General features: G+C 35.1%; 1 protein-coding gene and 1 long non-coding RNA gene across 10 annotated transcripts in view; both read right to left on the bottom strand.

The window, feature by feature from the left end:
* Positions 1-27,237, bottom strand: part of CCSER2 (coiled-coil serine rich protein 2) — a 194,025-nt gene that overhangs the window by 24,450 nt on the left and 142,338 nt on the right. For 8 of the 9 annotated variants that reach the window (XM_027062458.2, XM_027062460.2, XM_027062459.2 and 5 more), the window contains 2 exons: positions 21,487-21,573; positions 9,431-9,520 (listed from right to left, as the gene is read on the bottom strand). In XM_027062458.2, coding sequence (XP_026918259.1) covers positions 9,431-9,520; positions 21,487-21,573 — 177 coding nt within the window. Of the gene's footprint in view, positions 1-9,430; positions 9,521-21,486; positions 21,574-27,237 lie in introns of those variants that run through there. The other variant, XM_053207372.1, reaches the window with a different exon arrangement.
* On the bottom strand, positions 23,214-27,237 carry LOC128312661 (uncharacterized). The gene is made up of 3 exons (XR_008292227.1): positions 26,662-27,237; positions 25,985-26,625; positions 23,214-25,763 (listed from the first exon to the last, which is right to left on the bottom strand). It is a non-coding gene; the product is annotated as an uncharacterized LOC128312661 (long non-coding RNA).

The following is a 27,237-nucleotide window of genomic DNA, read 5'->3' as shown; positions in this document are numbered from 1 at the left end:
GGAACAGAGAAATCAGAAGCAGATCCCCACAAGTATATAGACTGATTTTTGACAAAAACACAAAAGTAATTTAACAGAGAAAGGGTCGTATGCATGTATGTACGTATGTATGTATGAATGTACTTATTTATTTTAGGTAGGCTTCATACCCAGTGCAGAGCTCAATGCAAGTTCAAACTCAGGACCCCAAGATCAAGACTTGAGCTGAGATCAAGAGTTGGATGCTTAACTGACTGAGCCACCCAGGTGCCCCATAGAAAGTATAGTCTTTTTAAACAAATGGTGCAAAGCAACTGGATACTGGAAGGAAAATAATGAACCTTGACCTAAACCTCATATCTTACATAAAAATTAAGTCAAGATGGATCACAGATTCAAATGCAGAATGTAGAAGTATAAACATCTTCGATGGAAACAAACTTTTCAACGTCTTGGGCTTGGTGAAACATTTAGGCATAACACAAAAAGCACAATCCATGAAAGACAAAAAATATTCATAAATTGGACTTCATCAAAATTAAGATATTTTACTCTTGAATTACTCTGTGAGGAAGATTTCCCCAATAAGGGGAAAATTCTTGCAAACCACATACTTTACTCTTATGTAAGAACTTGGATCATATATCAAGAACTCTCAAAATTCAACATTAAAAAAATTAAAACTTGAGTTACAAAATGGGAAGACATGAAGATGTATTTCAAGAAGAAAATGGCAAGTTAAATACACAAAAGACATTAGCGCCATTAGCCATTATGGAAATAGAAATTAAAACCACACTGATATATCACTAGACACTTAGCAGAATGGCTAAAATTAAAAAAATAACACTGCTAAATACTAATAAAGATGTAGAGAAACCAGGGGCACCTGGGAGGCTATCAGTTAAGTGTCTGACTCTTGATTTTGGCTCAGGTCATGATCCCACAGTTTCGTGAGTTCAAGCCCCATGTTGGGCTCTGCACAGACAGTGCAGAGCCTGCTTGGGATTCTCTCTCTCCCTTTCTCTGCCCCTCCCCCACTCGTACTGTCTCTCTCTCAAAAATAAATAGATAAATTTTAAAAAATATGCAGAGAAACTGTATCTCTCATACAATGTTGATGAGAATCTGTTCCAGCAGTTGTTCTGATAAGCAGTTTGGGAGTTTCTTTGAGAACTAAATACAGAGTTACCATATGACCCAGAATGCACACTCTGGGCATTTATCCCAGAGAAATGAAAATTTCCTCTACACAAATACTCGCAGCAGCTTTATTTGTAATAGCCCAAAACTGGAAATGATCAAGATGTCTTTCAATAGATAAAGTGGTTAAACAAACTATAGAACATCCATATCATGGAACACTACTTGGCAATAAAAAGGAGCAAATTACTGATATACACAACTTCTTGGATGAATTTCCTTACGCTGAGTGAAAAAAGTCAATCTCAGGGTGCCTGGGTGGCTCAGCTGGTGGAGCATCTGACTTTGGCTCAGTTTATGATCTTCATGGGTTCAAGCCCTGCATCAGGCTCTGTGCTGACAGCTCAGAGCCTGAAGTCTGCTTTGAATTCTGTGTTTCCCCCTTTCTCTGCCCCTCCCCTACTCGTGCTCTGTCTCTCAAAAAATGAAATAATATGTTAGAAAATTTTTTAAAAAGCCAATCTCAAAAGGTCACACACTATATAATATCACTTACATAAAATTCTTGAAATCACCAAATTAAAGGTATGGAAAAACAGATAGTGGCTGCCAGGAGTTAGGAATGGTAGAGGAAGGGAATGGTCCTGACTCTTAAAAGGTAGCGCACAAGGCAAAACTTCATAGTGGCACAATAATTCTGTATCTTAAATATGGTGGTTGTTGCTGGAATCTAAGCAGTAATAAAATGGCATAGAACTACAAAAATACTAATGTCAGTTTCCTGGGTTTGATATTGTATTGTAACTACATAAAGTGTAACCATTGTGGGATAATGGGTGAACCATACAAGGGATCTTTCTGTACTATTTTTGTAACTTTTTATAATCTGTGAGTATTTAAAATAAAAAGTAAAAAAAAAAAGAGAAGAATAAAACCATAATGCACTTTAGAGTAATACAGAGGAAAACTATTTAAAATGCTGATTACATTGGTAGGGAGAGAAAGAAAACATGTTTAAAGATATTCTCATCTCTATAAAGGTAATTTCCCTGAGTATGAAAATAAGAAAGACTATGTACTCCTTTTAACAGTAAACAACTGAATTAGCTATAAAATAAATACACGACTAACTAAACCTTGAGATCAGGCAACTTCAGAAACAACAGATATCTGAGCAACACTAAGCAGCAGCACTAAGAGTAGGCACTGGCTCCCCATGATTCTATATCTATTAGTAGTGTTTCCACAACAAAAGAGAACTTGTAGAGAAGAACCTAACTTAGAAACTTAGAAGATTTAGCATTTATAAGATGTAAGGAAAGGGTGAGACACCTGATCTTCAGCAAAAAGACAGCAGAAGCAAAGCAAGTTCCCAAATGCATGGAGCTGTTCCAGCAGTGAGTGCTGGAACACACTACACTCCTGAACTGAAGTCTGCCGTTAGTCATGGAAATTGTATGATGGAATTGAAAGCCAGAAGGTCTAGTCCCCAAATCTGGAACACATGTCCACTATCCTCTGGTCCAGGAAGAAGAGCCTCATTATCCTGTCCTCTCAGGTGTCCTTTGCTATCTGCTCATGAATATCATAAACTAAGAATCAGGCAATGTCTTTGATTTAGCATCCAAAACCCTTAGCACACTGGGACTGAAATATAGAACAAACTAATCAAAGTTCACTGAATGAATGAATAAATGGCTCTATGGTTTAAAAGCTGAAGGAATGTACTATTTATTTATTTATTTATTTATTTATTTAGTCAATTCCTGCTACTTAGTTCAGGTTTAAAGCCCAATCCAATGACCTCCACACAGAACTGAATTATGGCTGGTCTGAAAGGAAATGTACTCTAAATGCAAAATACTCCCCAAATGTCAAAGACTTAGTACCAGTAAAAAATAAAAAATCAGAATGTAACATATCTCAATATCTTCTTTATATTGCTTTCATGCTCAAATAGTACTCTTGGGTTAATAAAATGTTTTATTAAAATCAATTCCACAGGGGGCCTGGGTGGCTCAGTTGGTTAGGTGTATGACTCTGGATTTCAGCTCAGGTCATGATCTCACAGTTTTGTGAGATTGAACCCCGCATTGATAGCATCCCTGTGGCAGTGTGGAGTCTGCTTGAGATTGTCTCTCTCTCCTCTCTCTGCCCTTACCCTCACGCCTCTCATGTGTGTGCTCTCTCTCTCAAAATAAATAAATAAACTTAAAAAAATTAAATCTGCTTGTTCCGTTTTCACTCTAATTTGGATACTAGGACATTTACAAATGTGGGTCACAGTACATTTCTACTGGGGCACTAATCTAGAAGGCAGCAAGTGCCTAATTCTGTCTTAGTTGATGCCATGAAGTCATGAAGTTCCCTAAGCTCTAACCAAGAAAGTACCTTTTGCTCATCGAAATCTACTTTAAATCTTCTGATGACTTTTAAGACGAAATGGTAGATATGAGATGCTTTCTGCTAGAGAAACCACAATGGTTGTGTATAAAAACTAAGAGCAGTAGGTATGCATATGAATATATTCAATCCAAAGGGAAAAATAAAATCTACTTATAGAAAAACATGCCTGGGATATCTGACAAATAGTTTAATAATATGCATGATATTCTAATTACACTTTAAAATTGGTGGGACATAAAAAAACAGAAACAAAAACAAAATAAGGAAAAAAAAAACCCTGAAAAACAGAAGTGTCTGAACTCAGGGTTTTAGAGGCAACTTCATTTTTCTCAAGATAAAGCCTACTGAGACCAAGTCTTCACATAAAAACATTTGTGTGAGGGCCGCATGAGTGGCTCAGTTGGTTGGACGTCCAACTCTTGATTTTGGCTCAGATCATGACCTCACCGTTGGTGAGATTGAGCCCCATGTCTAGCTCACTGACAGCACGAAGCCTGCTTGGGATCCTCTCCTCACCCTCCGTCCCTTCCTTTGCTCTCTCTCTCTCTCCTCAAATAAATAGATAAACTTAAAAAACAGAACAACCATTTGTGTGAACTCTGTGTGGGATAAGGCAAGGAACTGTGAGCCAATTCTGTCAGAACACTTGTAGCTCTCCCATCAAACAGCTTTTTCTTAATGCAGAGGTGAGAACACACAAGACTTTCCACCTGAAGTTAAGAGTGTGGGGGATTTTTATCTTAGCAATGAGGAGATAAAACTTTTCCTGATTCATGATTAGTTTGCTTATTTCTCCCTCTTCTGGGAGAGCTTAGGAAACTTCCTTAGGAAACTTACTTGCTCCCAAAGGATTTGTAGCACTTGGCACTGCAACAGTGAGCTTTCCTAGTAGATAAAGCTTTATCAGTAAAGATTTCTGTCCATACACTCAATTCCCCCCTATGCTCTTAATCTACATCTCTAGCTAATTTCTCCTGATTAATTTCATCTGAAAGGCTGATTTGATCAAGATGCTTTTTTTTTGTTTTTTGAGAGAGAGAGAGAGAGAGAGAGAGAGAGAGAGAGAGAGTAGGAGAAAGGGGCAGAGAAGACCAAAGAGAGAGAATCTTCAGCAGGCTCCACATTCAGTGTGGAGCCTAATGTGGGGCTCGATCCCATGATGCTGGGATCAGATGCTAAGCTGACTGAGCCACCCAGATGCCCTGATCATTTGCTTCGAGAAACCTAATAGGATCATCCATTTCTCACTAATTGCTATCATTAAATTTCTAAGAGCAAAATCTCTTTATGTCCTGCCTACACCCTTGATGTACAAGTCAGTAAATTAAAATTCTATATCACACAAATGAAATGGATCCCAGTAGTAGAAAACTTTGGTGGTATCATTTGTTTTTTTAACTATAGTATAGGTAAACTTCGCTTCTATCAGTGGATACTTTAAACAAAGTTTTAAAACTTCCTTTTATAATTCTGGCATTTGGGACTGGAGGGCACAGATTTAGATACCCTTAAATTTACAACTAGATAAGTCACTCAGTTGCTAAGATAGTCATATTTAATTTGTTCTTAGCCTTGAAAAACAATTCTATTTTTCAGTTAATGGTTTCAGATGTGTCCACGAAAGTTATAGTGTAACTGTTTAAAAATCAGTGTAAAGATACACATAATAGAATTCTTATTGTGTTGCCATAAATACATGCAGCTAGAATGTGATGTCTCAGCTACACAGGTGGCTCCAGTTAGCATTTGGGTCACTGGAACACAGGCCATATTCAATGGTCAATATCTAAAAATGACTAACATTAACAATTTAAAAATAGTTATATGATCACATTGTAATTATTTGTTTAAAATTTTTTTTAATGTTTATTTATTTTTGAGACAGAGAGAGAGAGCATGAACGGGGGAGGGTCAGAGAGAGGGAGACACAGAATCTGAAACAGGCTCCAGGCTCCGAGCTATCAGCCCAGAGCCCGACGCGGGGCTCGAACTCACGGACCGCGAGATCATGACCTGAGCCGAAGTCGGACGCTCAACCAAATGAGCCACCCAGGTGCCCCTAATTATTTGTTTAAACACCAAAGTATATGTATATTTCACTTAAAATACTTCTAGTGGCATACGTTATATATAAGCAATTAGTGAATATAAATAAATAAAAGAACTCTACAAAGAAACAAATCCTTTAATTCCCTTCAGAAATATATAGGAGTAATAATATAACACTTACCCAATTGGGAGAAAATGGCATACCAAAGTATAAAATCAGGTCATTATTCTCACGTAAAAATTAACTAATAATTATGCTGCCCACTCACAAATCAGGAAGGCATAGCATAAAAGAAAAAGGACTTAGGAGAGTGTCCTCTTAAGACAAACCTTTAGGTTGTAATGTTCCTTTCATTTAATTTTTCATCTTCTCTCCCAAGCAAGAAAAAAAAGGGACGGAGTGGAGTTCTCTAATAGTTACATATATCATGCTGCTAGGAACTAGACAAACTACTTTTCCTTTGAAAATTATAAACGGTTGACATGACTTTTGTGATGGGTCTGTGATAAAGATCTCCAATTTTATCTTTTCTATTTTGTAAATAGTTATGATAGGAACAACCCAAGATATGCTATTCATAAGAATATACTTGTATACAATAATGTCCTACTATCTTTAAAAATAAACTTTTGTCAAGTTTAGGGATTTAAAATTAATCTTGGTTTCTAACATAATCACTATTTTACTAGTATTTCTAGTCTTCAACTACTTTTGTGTAAGTGATTAGATACCTTCCACATTGTTGTTCTTTCCACATTACCCGTTTCACCACTTTATCTGGGTATTTTGTCCCTCAGATGAGAATATTTCATCAAAAGCAGACATATCCGCTCTCCTTTGAAGGTACCATCTTCTGGTACAGCTCATTCTTATCTCTTTTTCCCTCTTTCTTTCCCTCCCTATTTCTAAAATCCATCTTCTTTATTTTCCTTCATTTCTTCCCAAAGTGTCTATTTCTTTTCATGTTTCTTTCCACTTCATAAATGGCTGTATTATACACAGTATCTCTCTCTTCTCTACCATCCTTCTCTGCTTTCTACTACAACCAGATTTCTTCCTCTGATACCAGGAAATGTTCAGAGGACATGCTTACATATCCCGCACAAATCTCTGAAGTAGATTCTGCTTCAGATCCTCAACTAACTCAGACAGTGTCAAGAAGCGTATTTAAATTTCCCAAGATATTCACAGAATGGTGAAGAACCAAGGACTCAGACTATAACTTGCAATCTTCCATAAGCTTAGCCAGATCAAAAAAATGTTACCTTGGAGATTTTTAAATATAACATGTTTTGATACCACCAAATCACTACCTAACAAACTCATTGTTGCCAAAGAAGAATCCCATTGTACCTCCCCATCATCAACATCTTGTTTAAATATGTTGGGTTCCTTCTAAAAAAAGAACACATAGAGTCAAGTGTAACTTTTAGAAGAGAGAAGAAAATCTTTATTATTATAATAAATGGTTTCTAAAAGAATTTATTTCAAATGAATCCTAAGTCCGAAAGAAAAAGAAAAATCAGAGAATAAATACAATATTTAATGTTAATAACTAATAATTATTATTTAACTAAGTAAATAAATATATGTAACTACGTATTTAACTAAATACTACTCAGTAAAATTACTTTTCCAGTAATTCCTGGATAAAAATTTGAATTCTATTTTCTTAAAAAAAATTTTTTTTTTCAACGTTTATTTATTTTTGGGACAGAGAGAGACAGAGCATGAACGGGGGAGGGCCAGAGAGAGAGGGAGACACAGAATCGGAAACAGGCTCCAGGCTCCGAGCCATCAGCCCAGAGCCTGACGCGGGGCTCGAACTCACGGACCGCGAGATCGTGACCTGGCTGAAGTCGGACACTTAACCGACTGCGCCACCCAGGCGCCCCTGAATTCTATTTTCAAATGGGCTTTAACACCAACTTCAACTATTTCCTTAAAATAAATAAAACTGTGTTGTAGCCAAAATCATGTACTTAACTACTGCCTAAATGTATCTTCCTACCTCATCACCTTTACTTGTACTGTTCCTTTTGTCAAGGATATTTCTCCCATTCAATCTGCAAAACCTCTCTCAATCCTTCAAGGCCTTTGGGGAAGGAACCTTGAACTAGCAGTCAGTAGCTTAAAGTTAGAGTAGTATCTCAGCCACCAGTTAATTATGGAAACTTTAATATGTGATTTAATCTCCCTGATTTTTGTTAACTAGATAACTATAAGACAAAAGTGTTAAGCCAGGTGATTCCTATAATAACAGATGACAAGGAAGCCTAAGTTTGTTAGGAGTGCTATGATAGAAAACTGACCTTCATTTCACCCAAAATTACAGTATAACTAACTCAGCAATGTCTTGGGACTGTTTTGCACCATTTATTTTTGTCTGATTAATAGCCAGTTTTCAGAACAGTAAGGTCAAAAAAGACAGAGGTTGTATAAAGACTCCCATGAGGATGAGAAAATGGAACTTCTTACACTTATTGAAATCACCAAACTTCTTAGTAACAGTGTCAGAAAGCACAAATATCTGTGAGGAAACTGGAGAAACCTGGAAAGCCCAAATCTCCATCTAGAAGCAAGAGGCATAATCTTATTTTCCAATTTCCTCCATCAGGTAAGGTTCCACACCCTTTGACGTTAAAGAAATATGATATCATCTCTGCCTACTGGCATCTTTTACTTTCTATGATTTCAACTACAACCTTGGCCTTCTTCACCAAGCTCCTTGATTCTTCCAACTGGTCTTTCCCAATCTTTGGAACCTTATAGAACTCACTACACTTTATATCATATCACCAGTTCCTTTAATAAGCACTTGCTAATGGAGGAAGGAATCCTTATTTGTCTGTGTATTTCCTTCCCCAATTCCCTACTTCTACTGCAAGAGCCTAATAACTGAGATAAGAGAGGCTCACATTTTTGTTGAATAAACTAATTATTAGCATCGTACCTTATATACAGCACACACAAAAAATTACTCGTTAGATGAAATGGAAAAAAGCATCTTGTAAGCTTTAAAGCCATAGCTAAACCTTAAAAATTGGACTATTGATCATATTAACCACTATGGTTCCTTGTTCATTTGTTAATAGGATTCCACTGCTAAAGTAAGGCAAAAGAAGCGTCATGGCTTTCTAAGGCATTCCCTTAACAAAAAAATATTTATTAGCTGGCACCCTACAACAGGATCATGATGACTAGATGGCCATGTGATGATTCTCTGGCACAGGCATACCCTGAACTGAGTTTTAGAACTCAGGTTAAATTATGTTCAGTATATTTTAGACTAAATATATTTTGAAAAACAAGAAGCACGGAACACGTGGTTACTTTCTACTGTTCAGAAGAAACCATTCCCTAACTATGCCTACAAATCTGCATCTTAATAAATTTATACTTCTTAATAACCTCAACACTTAAGTAATTATAATGATAGAATATATTTGAAAAGTTTCAACAACAAAATAAAATGCTACATCATATATTTTCAAAGAGCTATATGCTGCTAAAGAGGGAAGATTGCATTTTTTGGATTTCTATTTCTTTTAGGGCATGAGGAAATACTACTCTCATAAATACATGCAATGAGGAGACTAGACACTCAAATAAAACGGGCTATAGTGTGAAGAATGGAAAAGCAATTAAATGCACATTCATTACATAAGACACACAGAGAAGCTTTAGAAAGCACATAAACACCTAAGAGACAAGAAAACTCAACTTACCTAAAAAAAAAAAAAAAATACAGCTATGGCAGATTCAAAATTATTAGATTAGAGTAAAAAAGAGTGGAACAAACATCAAAAGAATAAATGACATGAGAAGAGGTTAAGGGCATATGTTACTTACAGGAATTCTTCTCCAGGGTGTTTGAGTATATTTTTCAGCATATGTGCATTTTTCCTCTTTAAATTTTTGGTGGCAGTTACACCGAGTTGCCTGAATAAAACCACAAATTTTTATACTAGTATAATTCTCTACATACATATACATACAAAGTATAGGCTCACTTAAAGGGTAAAAGACCTGTACCACAAAAAAAGGGGCAAACATCCACATCTATTCAGAAGTTTCCCAACTTATTCAGAAGACTGGGTTCTACAGTTAGTCAGTAAAGCTAAAATTCTGAATAGTAAAAATTAACCTTGGGAACCTCTTACATTATCCATAAACACATTATCTATGATGTTATGTATATAAACATAGTACTATGTATATAAATGTATAATATATACAGCAATATACAGTTCATAAAGAATACAATTGCAAAATCTAATTTATTTCTCTAAACTACAATGGTACTATTAGTCACCACCACAGTTTCTTAAATTCATTTTTGATACAACTCTACTAGATACTAAATACCACCAGTCCACAAGTAAGGTTATCTATTCATACGTGTAGTGCTTTTTTAAGCCTCCTTAATAATGTGTTAACCTTATTGGACTAAACAATTTGAAGGATCTCTGCCTTTTGTCAAGATCCATCTGACCATTTCAGTTCACAAATGAATTCTCTACATATGATTCTACTCACAGCATACTCATTTAGTCATTTATACAACACAAAGCAATGTACCTATTGTATAAACTTTGGTCTCTCAAATAAATAAATACTGAATTTTTAAAAAGAATGAAAAAACTGATAATAAGAGTTTATCCCTAGTGTGAAGTTGGACTATGCCCATATTATTTATTAAACAACCCCACTGGAGGTAAACATATTATCTTGTAGGAAAATCTACATAGTAAATTCTTGATTACTGCATCAAGTTAAAATTATGTGCCTACTTTAAAAATATTTTAAATATTTTGTAATTTTTCTTAATTGTAATCAGATCATTCCATTTTTCATATATAAAACAAGATCTAATTGCAAGCAAAAATCTCTATAGTAAAGACATTTTTCCATTCCTAAGAAATGGGATAGTCACAGAAACAAAATTCAATATATAAGCAGGCAACTTAAGAGTCTTGTGGAATGCACTGTAATAGGATGTAACTTTTAATATATATGGGAGGCATGTAAAGAAAAGATAAAGCATTTATTTTAATGCAAGCACATTATGTATAATCTATCCTGATTAGTGCAATTCCAGAAGTAATTTTCTTTTTGTAGTCTATGTGCTATCATATTAACAATAGTATTTGGCAAATGTTTGAATTTTCCAATAATTTTCAGAATTATTTGTGACACTTCAATAGATCTAAAACAACTACCCAAAGCATTTCCTGTCCATGTGCTCATGTTCTATGTAGTCCCATATTTCAGGAAAGTACATCCTATCTTTTGACCCAATGATAGATTTTGATTAGTTTGAACCAATCAGATTAATCCCATTCCACTATGCTTAGGAGGGACAAAGAACCCAAATGTAGCCAATACAATGTGAGAAAAGTCTGCGTTATTTCTGGGAAAGTGCTCTTGATTTTTAAAATAGGCATGCAAAAAAAAAAAAAAAAAAAACCCCACAAAAAACCCCCAGGCCCTTTTCCTACTTTTGGGAACTAATATGCAAGTATGTGACATATAGAACTAAAGAAGACATCTTGTAACCATCAAAGGTCAGCTAAAAGGATTCCAGAAAAGCCAACTGAGAACTTCACCGTTACCCAAATGACCATTTAAGTAACCATGAAAATTGGTGGGATCTGTATTATTTTGTTACTTGACTTTACAAATGTTCTAATCTTTAAGTTACTTTTAATTTAGGGATTTTTACTTGAAACTTATCACATCATAAGAAATGCACTGATTTACAAGCTGGGTGACCTGGGACAAGTCATTAAATAAGAGTTAATATTTATCATGCATCCATGGTCCAGGTTATGGCATTAGGTAGTTTACATAATATAGTTCTTTAAATTATCATAATCTTATATGGCATTATTTTTATTATCCTCACGTATAGAAGAGGCTTAGGAGAAATTAAGTAACCTCCCCAAGAGAACATTGCCATTAAGTTTCAGAACAAGGATTTGAACCCAGGTCTATCCAGCTTTTCACAGCTGATCATAGTTTTTCAAATATATGATCTAGTCATATATAAGTGTTAGTCTGCTTAAGCTGAGTTCTACTTTCTATGACTCTATAAAGAAAATTCCACACGATTATTCTGAGGGTTCACTGAGAAAATGTATCTAAATTAACTATTACTTAACTAGTGTAGTGAGGGAAAATTAAAGGGCATTCTTAGCATTTTAAATAAGGTTTAAATTGTTGAGCGTCTATACTTTCCAGTTAAATTCTTGAAGCATTGCAATTTGATTTTACAAGTGGACATTTCACACAAAATATGAATTCTACGTTTTATGCTGTCACTTTACTTTTCTGAAACTCTAGATACAAACACAGGTTAGGGGTGACTGCATGTATTTTTTTTTTAAAGATAAAATGCATTGAAGTTCGAACTAGAAAGGGACTTTGAAATCCCCCAGAAAATCCTTCACATTTTTTCCCTTAAATTCCAGTGTTGTTAACATACAATGCTATGTTAGTTTCAGCTGTATAACACAGACCATACACCAATTCCATACATTACTGTGTTCATCAAGTGCACTCCTAATCCTCTACACCTATTTCACCCATTCCCCTACCCACCTCCCCTCTGGTAATCTGTTCTTTCTAGTTAAGAGTTTGCTTTTGGTTTATTTTTTTCTCCATTGTTCATTTGTTTTGTTTCTTAAATTCCACATATGAATGAAATCCTTTGGTATTTGTCTTTCTCTAACTGGCTTATTTCACTTAGCATTATATTCTCTATATCCATTAATGTTGTTGCAAATGGCAAGATTTCATTCTTTTTATATGGTTGAAAAATATTCCATTACATACACACACATTCATATATATGAATCACATCTTCTTTATCCATTCTTCTATCAATGGACACTTGGGCTGCTTCCATAGTTTGGCTATTATAAACGATGCATAAATAAACATGGGGTGCATGTATCCCTTCAAAGTAGTGGTTTTGTACTCTTTGAGTAAATACCCAGTAGTGCATTTAATGGATTGTAGGGTGCTTCTATTTTTAACTTTTTGAGGAACCTACATATTGTCTTCCACAGTGGCTGCACCAGTTTGGATTCCCACCAACAGTGCACAAGGGTTCCTTTTTCTACACATCCTTGCCAACACTGGTTATTTCTTGAATTTTTGATTTTAGCTATTCTGATACGTGTGAGGTAATAGAGCAGTGTAGTTGTGATTTGCATTTCCCTGATGATAAATGATAGGGAGCGTTGTATCATGTGTCTGTGGGCCATCTGCAGGTCTTCTTTGAAGAAATGTCTGTTCATGTCTCCTGCCCATTTAATTGGATTATCCTTTTGGTATTGGGCTGTATAAGTTCTTTATATATTTTGGATACTGTTTCCTGAATATGTCATGTGCAAATATCTTCTCCCATTCAGCAGGTTGTCATTTAGTTTTGTTGGTTGTTTCCTTTGCTGTGCAGAAGATTTTTATCTTTATGTAGTCCCAATAGTTTATTTTTGCTTTTGTTTCCCATGCCTCAGGAGACATATCTAGAAAAATGTTGCTAGGACCAAAGTCAGAGACATTACTGACTGTGCTCTTCTAGGATTTTTATAGTTTCAGGTCTCACATCTAGGTCTTTAATCCATCTTGAGTTTATTTTTGTGTGTAGAGTGATAAAGTCATCCAGTTTCCTTCTTCTGCATGTAGCAGTTTAGTTCTCCCAACACCATTTGATGAAGAGACTACCTTTCTCCCATTGTGAATTCCTGCTTCCTTTGTTGATCAACTGACCGTATCATCGTGCGTTTATTTCTGGGCTTCTCATTCTATTCCATTGATCTGTGTGTTTATTTGTGCCAGGGCCATACTGTTTTTGATTACTACAGCTTGCAATATAACCTGAAGTCTAAAATACCTTCAGTTTTGTTTCTAAGATTGCTTTGGCTATTTGGGATCTTTTGTGGTTCCACACAAATTTTAGGATTGCTTGTTCTAGTTCTGTGAAAAATGCTGTTGGTATGTTGTTAGCAATTGCATTAAATCTGTGGATTCCTTTGGGTAGTATAGATATCTTGGCATTATTTGTTCTTTCAATCAGTGAGTATGGAATGTCTTTTCATTTCTTTGCGTCATATTCAATTTCTTTCATCCTTGTTTTATGGTTTTCAGAATATTAAGAATTTCACCTCTTTGGATAAGTTTATTCCTAGCTATTTTATTATTTTTGGTGCAATGGCAAATTGGATTGTTTTATTAATTTCTTATTCTGCTGCTTCATTATTAGTACATAGAAATGCAACAGATTTCTGTACATTGTTTTTATATCCTGCAACTTTACTGAATTCATTTATCAGCTTTAGTACTTTTTTGGTGGAGTTTTTTGGCTTCTCTATAGAGTATCATGTCATCTGCAAATAGTGGAAGTTTTACTTCTTCCTTAACCAATATGGATGTCTTTTATTTCTTTTTGTCTGATTGCTGTTGTTAGGATTTCCAGTACTATGTTGAATAAAAGTGGTGAGAGTAGACATCCTTGTCTTACTCCTGACCTTAGGGGGAAAGCTCTGTTTTTCCCCACTGAGTATGATGTTAGCTGTGGGTTTTTCATATGTGGCCTTTATTATGTTGAGGTATGTTCCCTCTAAACCTGCCTTGTTGGCGGTTCTTATCATGAATGATGTTGTACTTTATTGAATGCTTTTTCTGAACTTATTGAAATGATATCATTCTTATCCTTTCTCTTATTGATGTGATGTATCATGTTGGTTGATTTGCGAATACTGAACCATCCTTGCATCCCAGCAATAAATCCCACTTGATAATGATGATGGTTTTAATGTACTGTTGGATTTGATTTGCTAATATTTTGTTGAGGATCTCTGCATCTATCTTCATCAGAGATATATTGGCCTACAGTTCTTTTTGTGATATCTTTATCTGATTTTGTTTGTTGGGAGTTTTTTGTTTACTGATACAATTTTCATTGCTGGTAATCACTTTGTTCAAATTTCCTATCTCTTCCCTGCTTCAGTTTTGGGAGGCGATATGTTTTTAGGAATTTACTAATTTCTCTAGGTTGTCCAATTTGTTGGCATATAGTTTTTCAAAATATTCTCTTAAAATTGAGTTTCTGTACTGTTGGTTGTTATTTCTCCTCTTTCACTTGTGACTTTGAGTCCTCTTTTTATTTTTTTTTAAATGAGCCTGGATCAGAGGTTTATCAATTTTGGTGATCTTTTCAAAGAGCCAGCCCCTGGTGTAACTGATCTGTTATATTGTTTTTTAAGTTTCTGTATTATTTATATCTGCTCTAATCTTTATTATTTCCTTCCTTCTGCTGGTTTGGGGTTTTGTTTGTTATTTTCCTAGCTCCTTTAGATGTAAGGTTAGGTTATTTATTTGAGATTTTTCTTGCTTTTTGAGGGAGCAATTTTCATTTCCCTCCATGTAATTTTTTATTTCTTCTTTGATTTCTTGGTTGACCAATTCATTGTTTAGTAGTATGTTATTTAACCTCCATGCATTTGTGCTCTTCCCAGATTTTTTTCTTGTGGTTTATTTCTAGTTTCACAGTGTTGTGGTCATAAAAGATGCATGGTATGACTTTGATCTTTTTGAACTTGTTGAGACTTGTTTTGTGGCCTAATATGTGCTATTCTTGAGGATGTGCCATGTACATTTGAAAAGAATGTATATTGGGCTGTTTTAGGATAGACAGAATGTTCTGATTATATCTGTTAAATCCATCTGGTCCAGTGTGTCATTCAAAGCCACCGTTTCTTTGATTTTGTTTAGATGATCTGTCCATTGATGTAAGTAAGGTGTTCAAGCCCCCTACTATTATTGTATTACTATTCATTAGTTCCTTTATATTTGTTATTAACTGTTTTATGTATTTGGGTGCTCCCGTGTTGGATGCATAAATATTTATAATTGTTATATTTTCTTATTGGATTCTCCCCTTAATGATTATATAGTGTCCTTCTTTGTCTCGTTATAGTCTTTGTTTTAACATCTATTTTGTCTGACATAAGTACACTGCTACCCCAGCTTTCTTTTCACATTCAGTTGCATGATAAATGTTTCTGCATCCCCTCACTTTCAATCTGCAGGTTTCTTTTGGTCTGAAATGAGTCTCTTGTAGGCAGGATAGAGACAATTTTTTTTTTTTAAATCTATTTTGAGAAAGAGAAAGCATGAGCAGGACAGGCACAGAGAGAGGAGGAGACAGAGAATTCCAAGCAGGCTCCATGCTGTCAGCATGGAGCCCAATGCGGGGTTCAACCTCATGAACTGTGAGATCATGACCTGAGCCAAAATCTAGAGTCCGAAGATTAACGGACTGAGACTCCCAGGTGCCCCATGGGTCTTGTTTTGTTTTATTTTTTAATCCATTTTGTCACCCTATGTCTTTTGCTTGGAGCATTTAGTCCATTTACATTCAAAGTAAGTACTGACAGATATGTTACTTGCCTTTTTACTTGTTTTGTGGTTGTTTTTGTAGTTTTTCTCTGTTCCTTTCTTCTCTTGCTCTCTCTCATGGTTTGTTGGTTTTCTTTAGTGATATAACTTAGATTCCTTTCTCTTTATCTTTTGCTTATCTATTAACTGGGTTTTTATTTGTGGTTACCATTAGGTTTGTATATAACATCTTCTGTATATATCAGCGTATATTATGTTGATGGTCGCTTAAGTTTGAACACATTCTTTATTCCTCTTCGTTTTAGGTATATGGTGTCATATTTTACATCCTTTTATTTTGTGAATCCATTAACTGATTTTTACAGATATACTTATCTTTACTGCTTTTGTGTGTCCTACTTTTCTTACTCTTAGTCTTTCCTTCCTGCTCAAAGAGTTCCCTTTAATAATTCTTGTAGGGCTTGTTTAGTGGTAAATAACTCTTAGATTTTACTTGCCTGAAAAACTCTTTATCTCTCTTTCTATTCTGAATGATAGCCTTGCTGGATAAAGTATTCTTGACTACAGATTGTTCCTTTCAGCACCCTGAATATATCATGCCACTCCATTCTGGCCTGCAAAGTCTCTACTGAAAAATCTGCTGATAGCCTTAGGGAGTTTCCCCTTGTATATAATTATCTTCTTTTCTCTTGCTGCTTTAAAATTTTTCTCTTTATCACTACTTTTTGCCATTCTAATTACTACGTGTCTTGGTGTGGACCTTCCTGGGTTAATTTTGTTGGGGGATCTCTGTGCCTTCTGGATCTAGATATCTGTTTCCTTCCCCAGATTTGGGAAGTTTTTAGCTAATATTTTTTCAAATAAATTTTCTGCCCCCTTTACTCTGTTTTCTTCTTCTGGAATCCTTATAATGTAAACGTTATTATGCCTGATGGAGTCTCTGAGTTCCCTATATCTATTCTCATTTTGTATACATTTTTTTCTCTCTTGATTAACTTCCATTATTATTCTGTCTTCCAGGTCACTAATTCATCCTTCTGCTTCTTCTAGACTGCTATTTATTCCATCTAGTTGTAATTTTAATTTCATTTATTGTGTTCTTTATTTCTGATTGGTTCTTTTTCATCTCTTTGTTAAGGGTCTCACCGATGTCTTCTACTGTTTTCTCAAGTCCAGTGAGTATCTTTATCATCATTACTTTAAATTCTCTATCAGGCATATTACTTATATCCATTTCACTTAGGTCTCTTAGTGTGGTTTTGTCCTATGCTTTCGTTTGGGGCATATGCCTCTGTCTCCTTATTTTGTCTAATTTCCTGTGTCTGTTTCTGTATGTTAGGAAAGTCAGCTTTGTCTCCTACCCTTGAAAAGTAATGCCTTTACGAAGAAGACGTCCTGTAGTGCTCTGCAGTTTCCCCTGTCCCCCAGGTGTTTGGTGGTGGTGGTGGTGGTGTGTGTTGGGGGGGGTGGTGGTGGAGGGGTTCTTATGCATGTTGTGCATGCCCTGCTGTTGTGTCCTGGTCATTTTTTCTTTTAGTCTGGTTGTCTTCAGAGGTTCTCTCTGCCTGTTGTGGGCAGTGTTTAGTCTCTGGCTGGGGTGCAACACACAATTTTAATACCTTGGACTTCCACAGGGCCTGCTGCCAGTTGGCCCGAGGCACCTGCCATCCCCTTTGTTCCTGTAGAAGTCCCTCAGTGATCCCTGCCCCTCCAGGACATGTTTCAAAATGAGTAAACTATTCTCCCTTACATATGTCCCAGGTGTTTCTTCAAACTGCCGCTTCTATGCTATATCTCCATGGGCCGTTTGTGATGTTGTCTCTTTAAGGGCAAGAACTCAGCTTCCTCTCACCCTTCAGGCTCTCCCAGATCCAAGCTTGCTGATTTTTAAAATTCTAGACTTTAAATCTCCGTTGTAAGAGCTCATAAAATTCATCCCCACTTGCTTTCAAAGTCAAATGTTAAATGGGGATTTGTCTTTCCCACGAAGGGTTCCCAGTGTAATAGTCTGTTTCTCTCCCTTCTCTGTACCCAGGGCTCCCTCCCCTCTGCAGATGGCTGCAGTTTCGCTCCCAACCATGTCTTTGCCCTTTCTACCACTTCAGTGTGGCTTCTTTTCTAACTTTAGTTATGGAGTTTGTTCTGCCTGTCTTTGGGTTGTTTTCTGTGTTTACACTGATTTGAGTGTTATCTAGTTGTATCTGTGGGATGTGCTGAGCTTAGGGTTTTCTTACTCCGCCATCTTCCCAGCCTCCAAAACATTCACATTTTTGATAAGGAAATCACTAGAGAGTGATGGAAATTGTCAATGTCATTCAGCTAGTTAATACTTAAGACAAAAAAAAAAAAAAGTCCTCTAATACCTAGTTTATGATAATGTTTTGCTATTTTAAAAAAGTAGTTAGAGATGTAAGGAGAGAAAAAGTATTTTAAATAGAAAGATAATTTTAATTTTCATAATATGGAAAATGTTTACTGATCTCTACTTACAATGGTTCATATCTTTTTAATTTCTCTTGATTTAATTAAACAAGTGACTTCCTAGAGTTCCATTACTAATCTAAAGATAGACGATGATCTCTTCCAAAATAAATATGATTTCTAGGTTTAATATACCAAATACAGAGAACTTCAAAACACCTATTGCTGAAAAGTCATGCTTTCACTTTTCTTTTTTCTTTCTTTAGGATTCTCTTAGATATATATATATATTTTTAATGTTTATTTGCTTTTGAGAGAGAGAGAGAGACAGAATGCTAGTGGGGGAGAGGCAGAGAGAAAAGGAGATGAAGAATCTGAAGCAGGTGCCAGGCTCTGAGCTGCCAGCACAGAGTCCGAAGCAGGGCTTGATCTCATAGATCATGAGATCATGACCTAAGCCAAAGTCGGATGCTTAACCAACTGAGCCACCCAGGCGCCCTTCTCTTAGGTATTTCTAAAAACTTTCTAAAAATTATTTGTAAGATGAGATTTTGTTCTGGACAACTGGGCGAGTCTCTTCAACAAGTTAGTATAGCAACAATAAAAAAGAATGGTCCTAAATTAAAAGAGACTTAAAAGATGTAACTAGATGTAATGTACAAATACACCGGATATTTTTAGAACTAGGAAAATCTGAAGATGGATGGATATTAGAAGACATTAAGGATTTACTATTAATTGGTTAAAGATGGTAATATTTCAGCTATGAAATGTTCTTATTTTTAAAAGAAACATTGAGGTTAATAGAACAGTATTAAAACTTTTCAGCATTAAACCTTTACCATTTCATCACTTAATAATCATATATCAACATAAAGTGACCTCTTTTCACAATTCTTTCAGTCTTAATTTTTCTAATTTATACTTGTAACCCCAGCTTTTTTGATGAGAATAATTTCATTCTGTCTCACCCAACCATTTTGTTCAGCTTTACTGTACCATTTTATGAGCTAAATTTTCTTTGTACAAAGAAAATTAATGAATTTTGCATTAAATCCCCAATGAAACTATGTGAGATAAAGCTATTTTCATTTACTATTATATTTATTACATTTGATCTAATTTCTGTCACCTCAGTCCTGCTGTTTTTAGATATCCTTGGGTATTTTTCTACTTTCTATATCTTTTTTTAATTTTATTTTTTGCAAGATCCATTATTTTAACCTAAAAAGTTATCTGAAAGCATTTCATAAGTGTTTTATTATTTATGTAATATATAAAAATAATTTAAAAAATAATTTTAGATACCCATTTGTATAAGATAAAAACTTCAACTTCAGTACTTCTCACTTCTTCAGTGTATTCCTTATTTCCTTCCTCAAACCTGTATTTCACTTAATGTAAACATTTTCAAGGGGCGCTTGGGTGGCTCAGTCAGTTAAGCATCTGACTTCAACTCGTGTCATGATCTCATGGTTCAAGGGTTCGAGTTCCACATCAGGCTCTGTGCTGACAGCTCAGAACCTGGAGCCTGATTCGGATTCTGCGTCTCTCTTGCTCTCTGCCCCTCCCCACTTGCACTCGGTTTCTCTCTCTCAAAAATAAACATTAAAAAAAAAACAAATTCATTTTCAAGAATTTAATAGCAATTTAAAATTTTACAAACTAAAAACTTCATTTCAAGAAAATAAAAATGTATAAATTCAAAAAATCTAACATTCAAATGATCTAGGAGATAAAATAATCAGCAGTAAGTTTTCTCCCATTACTTATTGGGAGGTTTATCTCATCTAGTCTCCCTAAAAATAGTTTTCATTTCATCACTCACTCATTTTAATCTTTACTTCCTTATTCCTGAGTTATTTTGTAATGTCTCCCCCAGGTATCTGGAATGCATTATTAGGACATTTTACAAAGATAACTGGGTGGCACATTTTTCAAGACATTAAAGGTCTGAAAATTTACCTTGGTATAGAAATAAAAATGTGTTTAAATATAAAATATGGGGTCATAACTTTTTTTTTTGAAGTGCACTAGACACAATTTTTGTTCTCTGTAACATATTTTTGCAAAATCTGAAGCTTAATTTCCTAATGCTGTTTTTCTTCTCCCTGAAAATTAGTTGAGTTGGCTAGGTTCTTAGTCTTGAAATACAAACATTAGATCTTATTATTTTTTTAATTTTATATTTGATAGGCCCTCAATTTGTAATATTCATTCATTCATTTTTCAGATTTGTAAGTTTTCTTTGTGCTCTTAAATCAGAATATCTGATCCATCAGTCCTTACTATTTATTCATGAGTTGGATCTCTGTGATCTGAACCCAGTGGCTCAGAGTTCAGTATATATTATATCCTTTACATTCTAAATGAGGTTAATAATTCAAATTGCTGAATTGCTTTGCTATACCAAAATATGCTTTTGAATTCCAACAGATTTTCCTTGGCCTATTGTCATTTTTATGCCATTATGTTGTTATACTGGACTTTTTATGAATTAAATTATAATTAAGTTCAAGACACTGCACATATTTTCATATGAGACTAACATTTGAAATTCTAACAATTATAAAATCACAAAGATCCAAACATGGCTCTGAGGGATCACTCAACATCATCGATGGGGGAAGAAGCATTTTCTTAGAATACTGTTCACTCTAAGTCTTACCTACAGAAACCTAAGCCTAACATCCAGTTTAATTTCTGTTCTGAGAAAAAAAATATGTCCTATTCTCAACTCACCAGTACTCGTTTCTTTAAATACACAAAGGAAGTCATTTACCCTTCATCAATAAAATGAATGTAAACTAGTGATTTCAATACCCCCAAGAGAAGACCACTGAAAATGTACTCACAAAGACATTCTTTTCACCTTGAATACTTAATATTTAGATTAAAATTTCTTAAATATTTAGAATGAGGTAAATCACATACTTTCAGAATGCATACAATCTAAATGTAATACAATAGTGCAACTTTGCAAGCCAAAAATAGTCTTTTATTTAAAAAACTTTTATAAAAAAAACAATACTGCTTAGTTTGAAAAGCCTCTACTTTATGTACTACACTATAATACTTACAAGCTGATGTTCTAATAGTTGAATTTTTTCATCTTTTTTCTTTATTTCCTCTTTAAGTTGTTTTATTTCATTTAATAAATCTTCATTCTGAAATATTTTAAAAAATTAACATGAAGTATTTAAAACACCTTGATGAGAAGCATTAAATCAACAGTGAAGACTGAATAATGAATGGTTTATTCATTTAAGGGGAAAACTCTTCTTAAAGATGCCAGTTATTAACCTGTGAATAAACAAAAACCCATTTTGGTTCCTCCAAACGTTCATAGTGTAACAGAGTCTAACATGTAAAAAATGAATAATAGCAACAGCAGCTAACATTCATTAAGTACAAGTGCTAAGAGCTAAGTACTTTTAGATATCTAAGCATTTGATCCTGAGTACAACCCTGAGGCTGATACTATTATCCCCTTTTTACAGATAAGGAAACTGGGACATGGGCCATACACTAAATTAAATTACATATAAAACAGTAATTTCAGCTAGATTTCAAGGGATGCATGAGAGTTGCCTTTCAGAAAAAAATGAAGGGCCCAACAAACAGAAGGAACAACATAATTAAAGGCAGAGAGTCATTTCACAGCTGGTTCAGAAATCAGCAGAAAGATAAATATGCCTAGAAGGATAACAGGGAGATTCTTTTTTCATGAGCCACCTTCCTGAGAACTGCCTGACTCAAAGACAAAATACCCTGTCAATTTAGTCTTTAAGAAATTCCTAACAGTATTAAAAGGAAACCTATCATCAAGTTAAGCAGAAATCCAGCTACATTTCGAAGCGTAAAGTATCATTACCTTTTGTTAGTCCATTGTGTTTACTACTATTCAATTAATCAGAAATATATACTGAGAAAACAGTACAAGCAAGGAAATTAGAATATATATGTGAATGACATATCTTGTAAAGGAGAAAACTATGTAAGCAATTATAATTATAAAATGCTATTACTGAGCAAAGTATGCCATCCCTTGCAGATACATTGGGAACGAACACAAAATAGTGTAGTCTCTTTAACAAGAGATCAGAAATAGACATTTTGCAAAGGCTTTAACATATCATATAAACATCACAAACAATGGGAAAGAAAAGATCTTTGTTAATGATGTTATATACACTGCAATTGGGCAAGACTGTTTATTGTATATAAAAAATGATTTCTAGTTGAATTTAAAGAGTTTATTTTTTTTTTTTAAATCATAAGTCAGGGCAAAAGAGGGGCGCCTGGGTGGCTCAGTCGCTTAAGCATCCGACTTCGGCTCAGGTCATGATCTCATGGCTTGTGAGTTTGAGCTCCACGTTGGGCTCTGTACTGACAGCTCAGAGCCTGGAGCCTCCTTCAGATTCCATCTCTGTCTCTCTCTGCCCCTTTCCTGCTCACACACTGTCTGTCTGTCTGTCTGTCTGTCTCTCTCTCTCAGATATAAACATTAAAAAAAATTTTTAATAAAATAAATAAAATAAAAAGACAAAGATAGATTGCAGATCATGAAGGATACATTTTTTAAGCTATGTGGCAAATGAAGTTATTAAGAAATAATAAGTATATTTGATTACTTATAATTTAAAGCACCTATACAATTAACACTAACATTAAAAGCTGGTGAAAACCTATGCAAATATGACAGAGGACTTATATTCAAGTATATTAAGAGCCTGTTCAAACATACAGGATAATTTTCTAGGCCCCAAAAGACAAATAAACCAATTCCCACAAATATATATATATATATATATCTGGCAAAATGTTCTGACTTCTTGGAGAAATATAAATTCAAGTATTAAAGGTATTGTTTTATAGACATTAAATTGGGGGAAGAAATAATGTGATGAACAAAACTGCAGAAAAAAATGGTACATCATCAGACATCAAAACTGGCCTTTCTGTAGAAACACATGGCTATACATAGAAGAGTCATAAAAATGCTTGCACTCTAATTCAGTCATCCCACTCCTAAGAAACTATGCCAAAGAAATAATCATAAGTATGAAAAAAACCTACAAAAAGGTATTATCTAAAAGTTTACAAATTTATAACTGCCCTAAAAGGAGACAACTGAAATACAATGTCGCAATCTAATGGAATACTATATATACTATACTATATGTTATCATTTGGTCACTGCTAGGTTCTGCCAGTGTTAGAGGAAATGGACCTGAAAAAAAATCCAAATACAATGTGATAACATTAATAGCCAACATGTATACAGTATTTAACTTTATGACAGTCACTGCTGTAAGGATTTTACACATAAAGATGGGCAAAGGGGAACACATATCAGTAAATAGGTAATTCCAGTGAAGTCTCAAAGGATGAGTAAAAAGCTCTGAAGATACCGAAACCTGTCAGGCTTTGGATTTGAGGAAGAGATTTTAGTATTGTACAATACAGAGATGAAGATAAGCATAGCATATATGGAGAATTAGAAGCACTGACTCTATCACACAAAGGCTGTAGTGAACAGTGGAAACCAACGTGGTTAGTAAACCAGGCAAGAGCCAAATCATAGAGAGTCATGAATATCAAGCATGGCCTAAGCGAGGGGAGTGACAGTGCATTTGAGATGGTTATTTAGAGGACAAATATGACAATGACAACAACAAATTAGGCTAGGGGATTTGTTACCAAAATGTTATAATACTCCAGATGACAGTAGGAGCCTGACCCAAGAGAGTGAAGGGAGAAGAAGTAAGAAGAACAGGAATCAAAATTAGGAGATTTTGGCAATTATCTCTCCATGTGAAAGAGCACAAAGGGACAGTCAAGAGTGATACCTATATTTCTAGTGTGGGTGATAATGGTTGTGCCTCCAAAAGAAATGAAGACTAAATGAGGAGAAATATGTCCAAAGAGGAAAAATGGTGAGTCTCAGATATATTATTAGAGGTGCCTGGGGCTGGGACACAGTGGAAATGTCCAGAGGGCAACTGGATGACCCGGTATGAAAGAGCAACTTCTGGGGCACTTGGGTGGCTCAGTCAGTTAAGCGTCTGACTCTTGATTTTGGCTGAGATCATGATCTCAACGGTTGTGGGACTGAACCCTCCATTGGGCTTCACTGGGTGTGGAGCCTGCTTAAAATTCTCCCCCTCTCTCCCCCCACCAACTCCCCTCCTCACTTGTGCTCTCTCTCTTGCTCACTCTCTCAAAAAAAAGAGAAATTTCATGTTATCAACACATACGGTCTATATGACACCATGACAGTAAAAAGTTCAAAGAGAACTGGACTAAAGATATAAATCTATATTCTGAATAAGAGGAGGAACCTACAAAGGAAATGGGAAAATGTTGAAAAGTGTAAGGGATTTCAGAGAGAAGTGACATAAAAATCAAGGACAAAGCTTTTAAGATAACTGTCATGCCAAATGTCTATAGCATTAAAACCAGTAGCTGCTTTCATTTGTCCAGGTTTCCATGTTAACTAGAAAGAGGTTTAAGGAGAGTCAAGGAAAGGTTTATCTGGTTTACTGAATTTATGATAGGTAAGATACAGAAATTTATAAACTGAGGATGAAGAAAAAGTAGTGAAGACACACTGAAGAGAGATAAGAGAGGAGGATGTAGTTAGGTCCCTAACAGCAGCAGAAGATAAGAGTCCAGAACCTAAGAAAGGGTGGTCTTCCACAGCACAGTGGCCATTTTTGCCCTGTAACTGAAACAAGGTGAATGAGAATGATAACAGATACAGGTAAGTCAGAAGGCAGGAGGGCAGGTAGCAGATCTTGCTTGATGAACACAAGGCCACTTGCAGAAACTGAGAAGAATGGCTGAGAATGAGGCTTGAGGGCGGAGGCAATGTTGAGACTAGCTCATCAAGGGAATGGGAGAGGGAGCTGTTCTGACTGATACAAAAGACAGATTAGGGACATGGCAGGTCCAGTGCAGATTGCAGACCCTGAATTTGCAATGACACAAATCAGTTATATCATTTGAAGCTGTACTGCTAAACCGGATGAGAAGGGGACATAACTGGGGATCTGACAATGAAAGTGCAAAGGAGTCCAGTGTACTGGAAACAGTATCAGCCACAGCATCTCACCTTGGATAAGAAGGAAGACTAAGAATGATCTGCTTGGAAGGAAATGGAGTAGGGACAAGAAATAAATACTGTGTAGCAATATGTCTATCATGTAACATTAAATATATAGACACACTAGAAAGGAACAAAGAAAAATTAAAAATATCAGTTGTGTAAAAGTTGGAATTAAAATTTTTTTCTTTGAAAATTATTTCTTCATATGTAAAAACTTTTCACAAAAAAAATGCAGGAAAAACTCACCTTCACTTTATCAACGTTTTTTATTTATTTTTGGGACAGAGAGAGACAGAGCATGAACGGGGGAGGGGCAGAGAAAGAGGGAGACACAGAATCGGAAACAGGCTCCAGGCCCTGAGCCATCAGCCCAGAGCCTGATGCGGGGCTCAAACTCACGGACTGCGAGATCGTGACCTGGCTGAAGTCGGACGCTCAACCGACTGCGCCACCCAGGCGCCCCTCACCTTCACTTTAAAAATGTCGGTCACAAAACTTAAAACTGAGAGATGATTAGAAACCCTCCAAGTCAATGGTTCTCAATTATTGTGTATGTAAAAGTATTTTTAAAAAAGATATCCTACTGCAGACCTGCTGATTCAGAGTACTGTACTCTTAATAGGATGGAAGCCCTGAGATGGGAAGAAATTTGTGCAATAATAGGTAAGGTAACACATCAAAAAACCAAGACTAGATAACAAAATAACTACTAATCCTATATTCTTTTGGTTTTGGTGGTTTTAGATGCAATCTTGTTCCAGTAAGTCACCCCACATTCTATGAGAAAATTATGCTGCTTTGACCTCTAATTCCAGGGTTGACTACTTGACTTTATTTGTAGAAGGTAATATTTGCAACATCCAAGCAGAATCCACATGTGGTTCTGCCAATGCTTTTTTCCCTTAAGTTCAAAAACATGTCCTAGGACAGGGCTGATCCTCCAGACTGGCTCTCAGGATGAAGAAGCAGCAGAAAGCAGAGTCCCAGCTGATCTACAGCCAATATGTAACATATTGAAAAATAACAAGTCGAGAAATACATTTTTGTCACTGCAAGACACCAATATTTCAAGATTGTTTGTTGACTAGAAAACACTGACTAGCATGCCCTGAAGATAGAATGTGAAAGAAAACAATAATTTTACTTGGAAACATTAAATCAAGAAAACGTTTGTGTGCTTAAGAAATATGAACTTCAGAAATAACTGTAAAAGAAAAAAGCTTTTCTCAATAAAAAGAGAACTAAAAATTACCATTATAAAAAATATACTTTCAAACACTAAAGTGCATCTGTATTCTATAATTATATTTTTAAACATGAAAAAAAGATAAATTAATCTCATTTTCAGTATATTTCTTCAATGTTGTTATTATATAGAAGTACCTGTTAATCACCATAACTGGTATATTTTTAAAACTGTTTTCATAATTATAAAAAAGAAATTAAAAATTTCATAATTTATTGATTTAAGAAAAACAATCCTGTACCAGTAGTAATACAGGGACAAATAATTATCCAACTAATAAAATAAATTCAAATTAAAACACCACAGTGATATCATTTTAACTTATTAAGGTAGCAAAAGTTAAAAGCAGACCTGATTAAAACTTAACACAGCAAAGCTGCAGGTTTTAGTACATTTATTATTAAATGTTTTGATTGTTACTGCTTTATAATTTTAGTAATAAAGAATTTTTAAAAATTTAGCATGACTACCTAG

This window comes from Acinonyx jubatus, chromosome D2 (genome assembly GCF_027475565.1).
Source record: "Acinonyx jubatus isolate Ajub_Pintada_27869175 chromosome D2, VMU_Ajub_asm_v1.0, whole genome shotgun sequence".
NCBI lineage: Eukaryota > Metazoa > Chordata > Mammalia > Carnivora > Felidae > Acinonyx > Acinonyx jubatus.
This window is presented reverse-complemented; position numbering and strand designations above follow the sequence as displayed.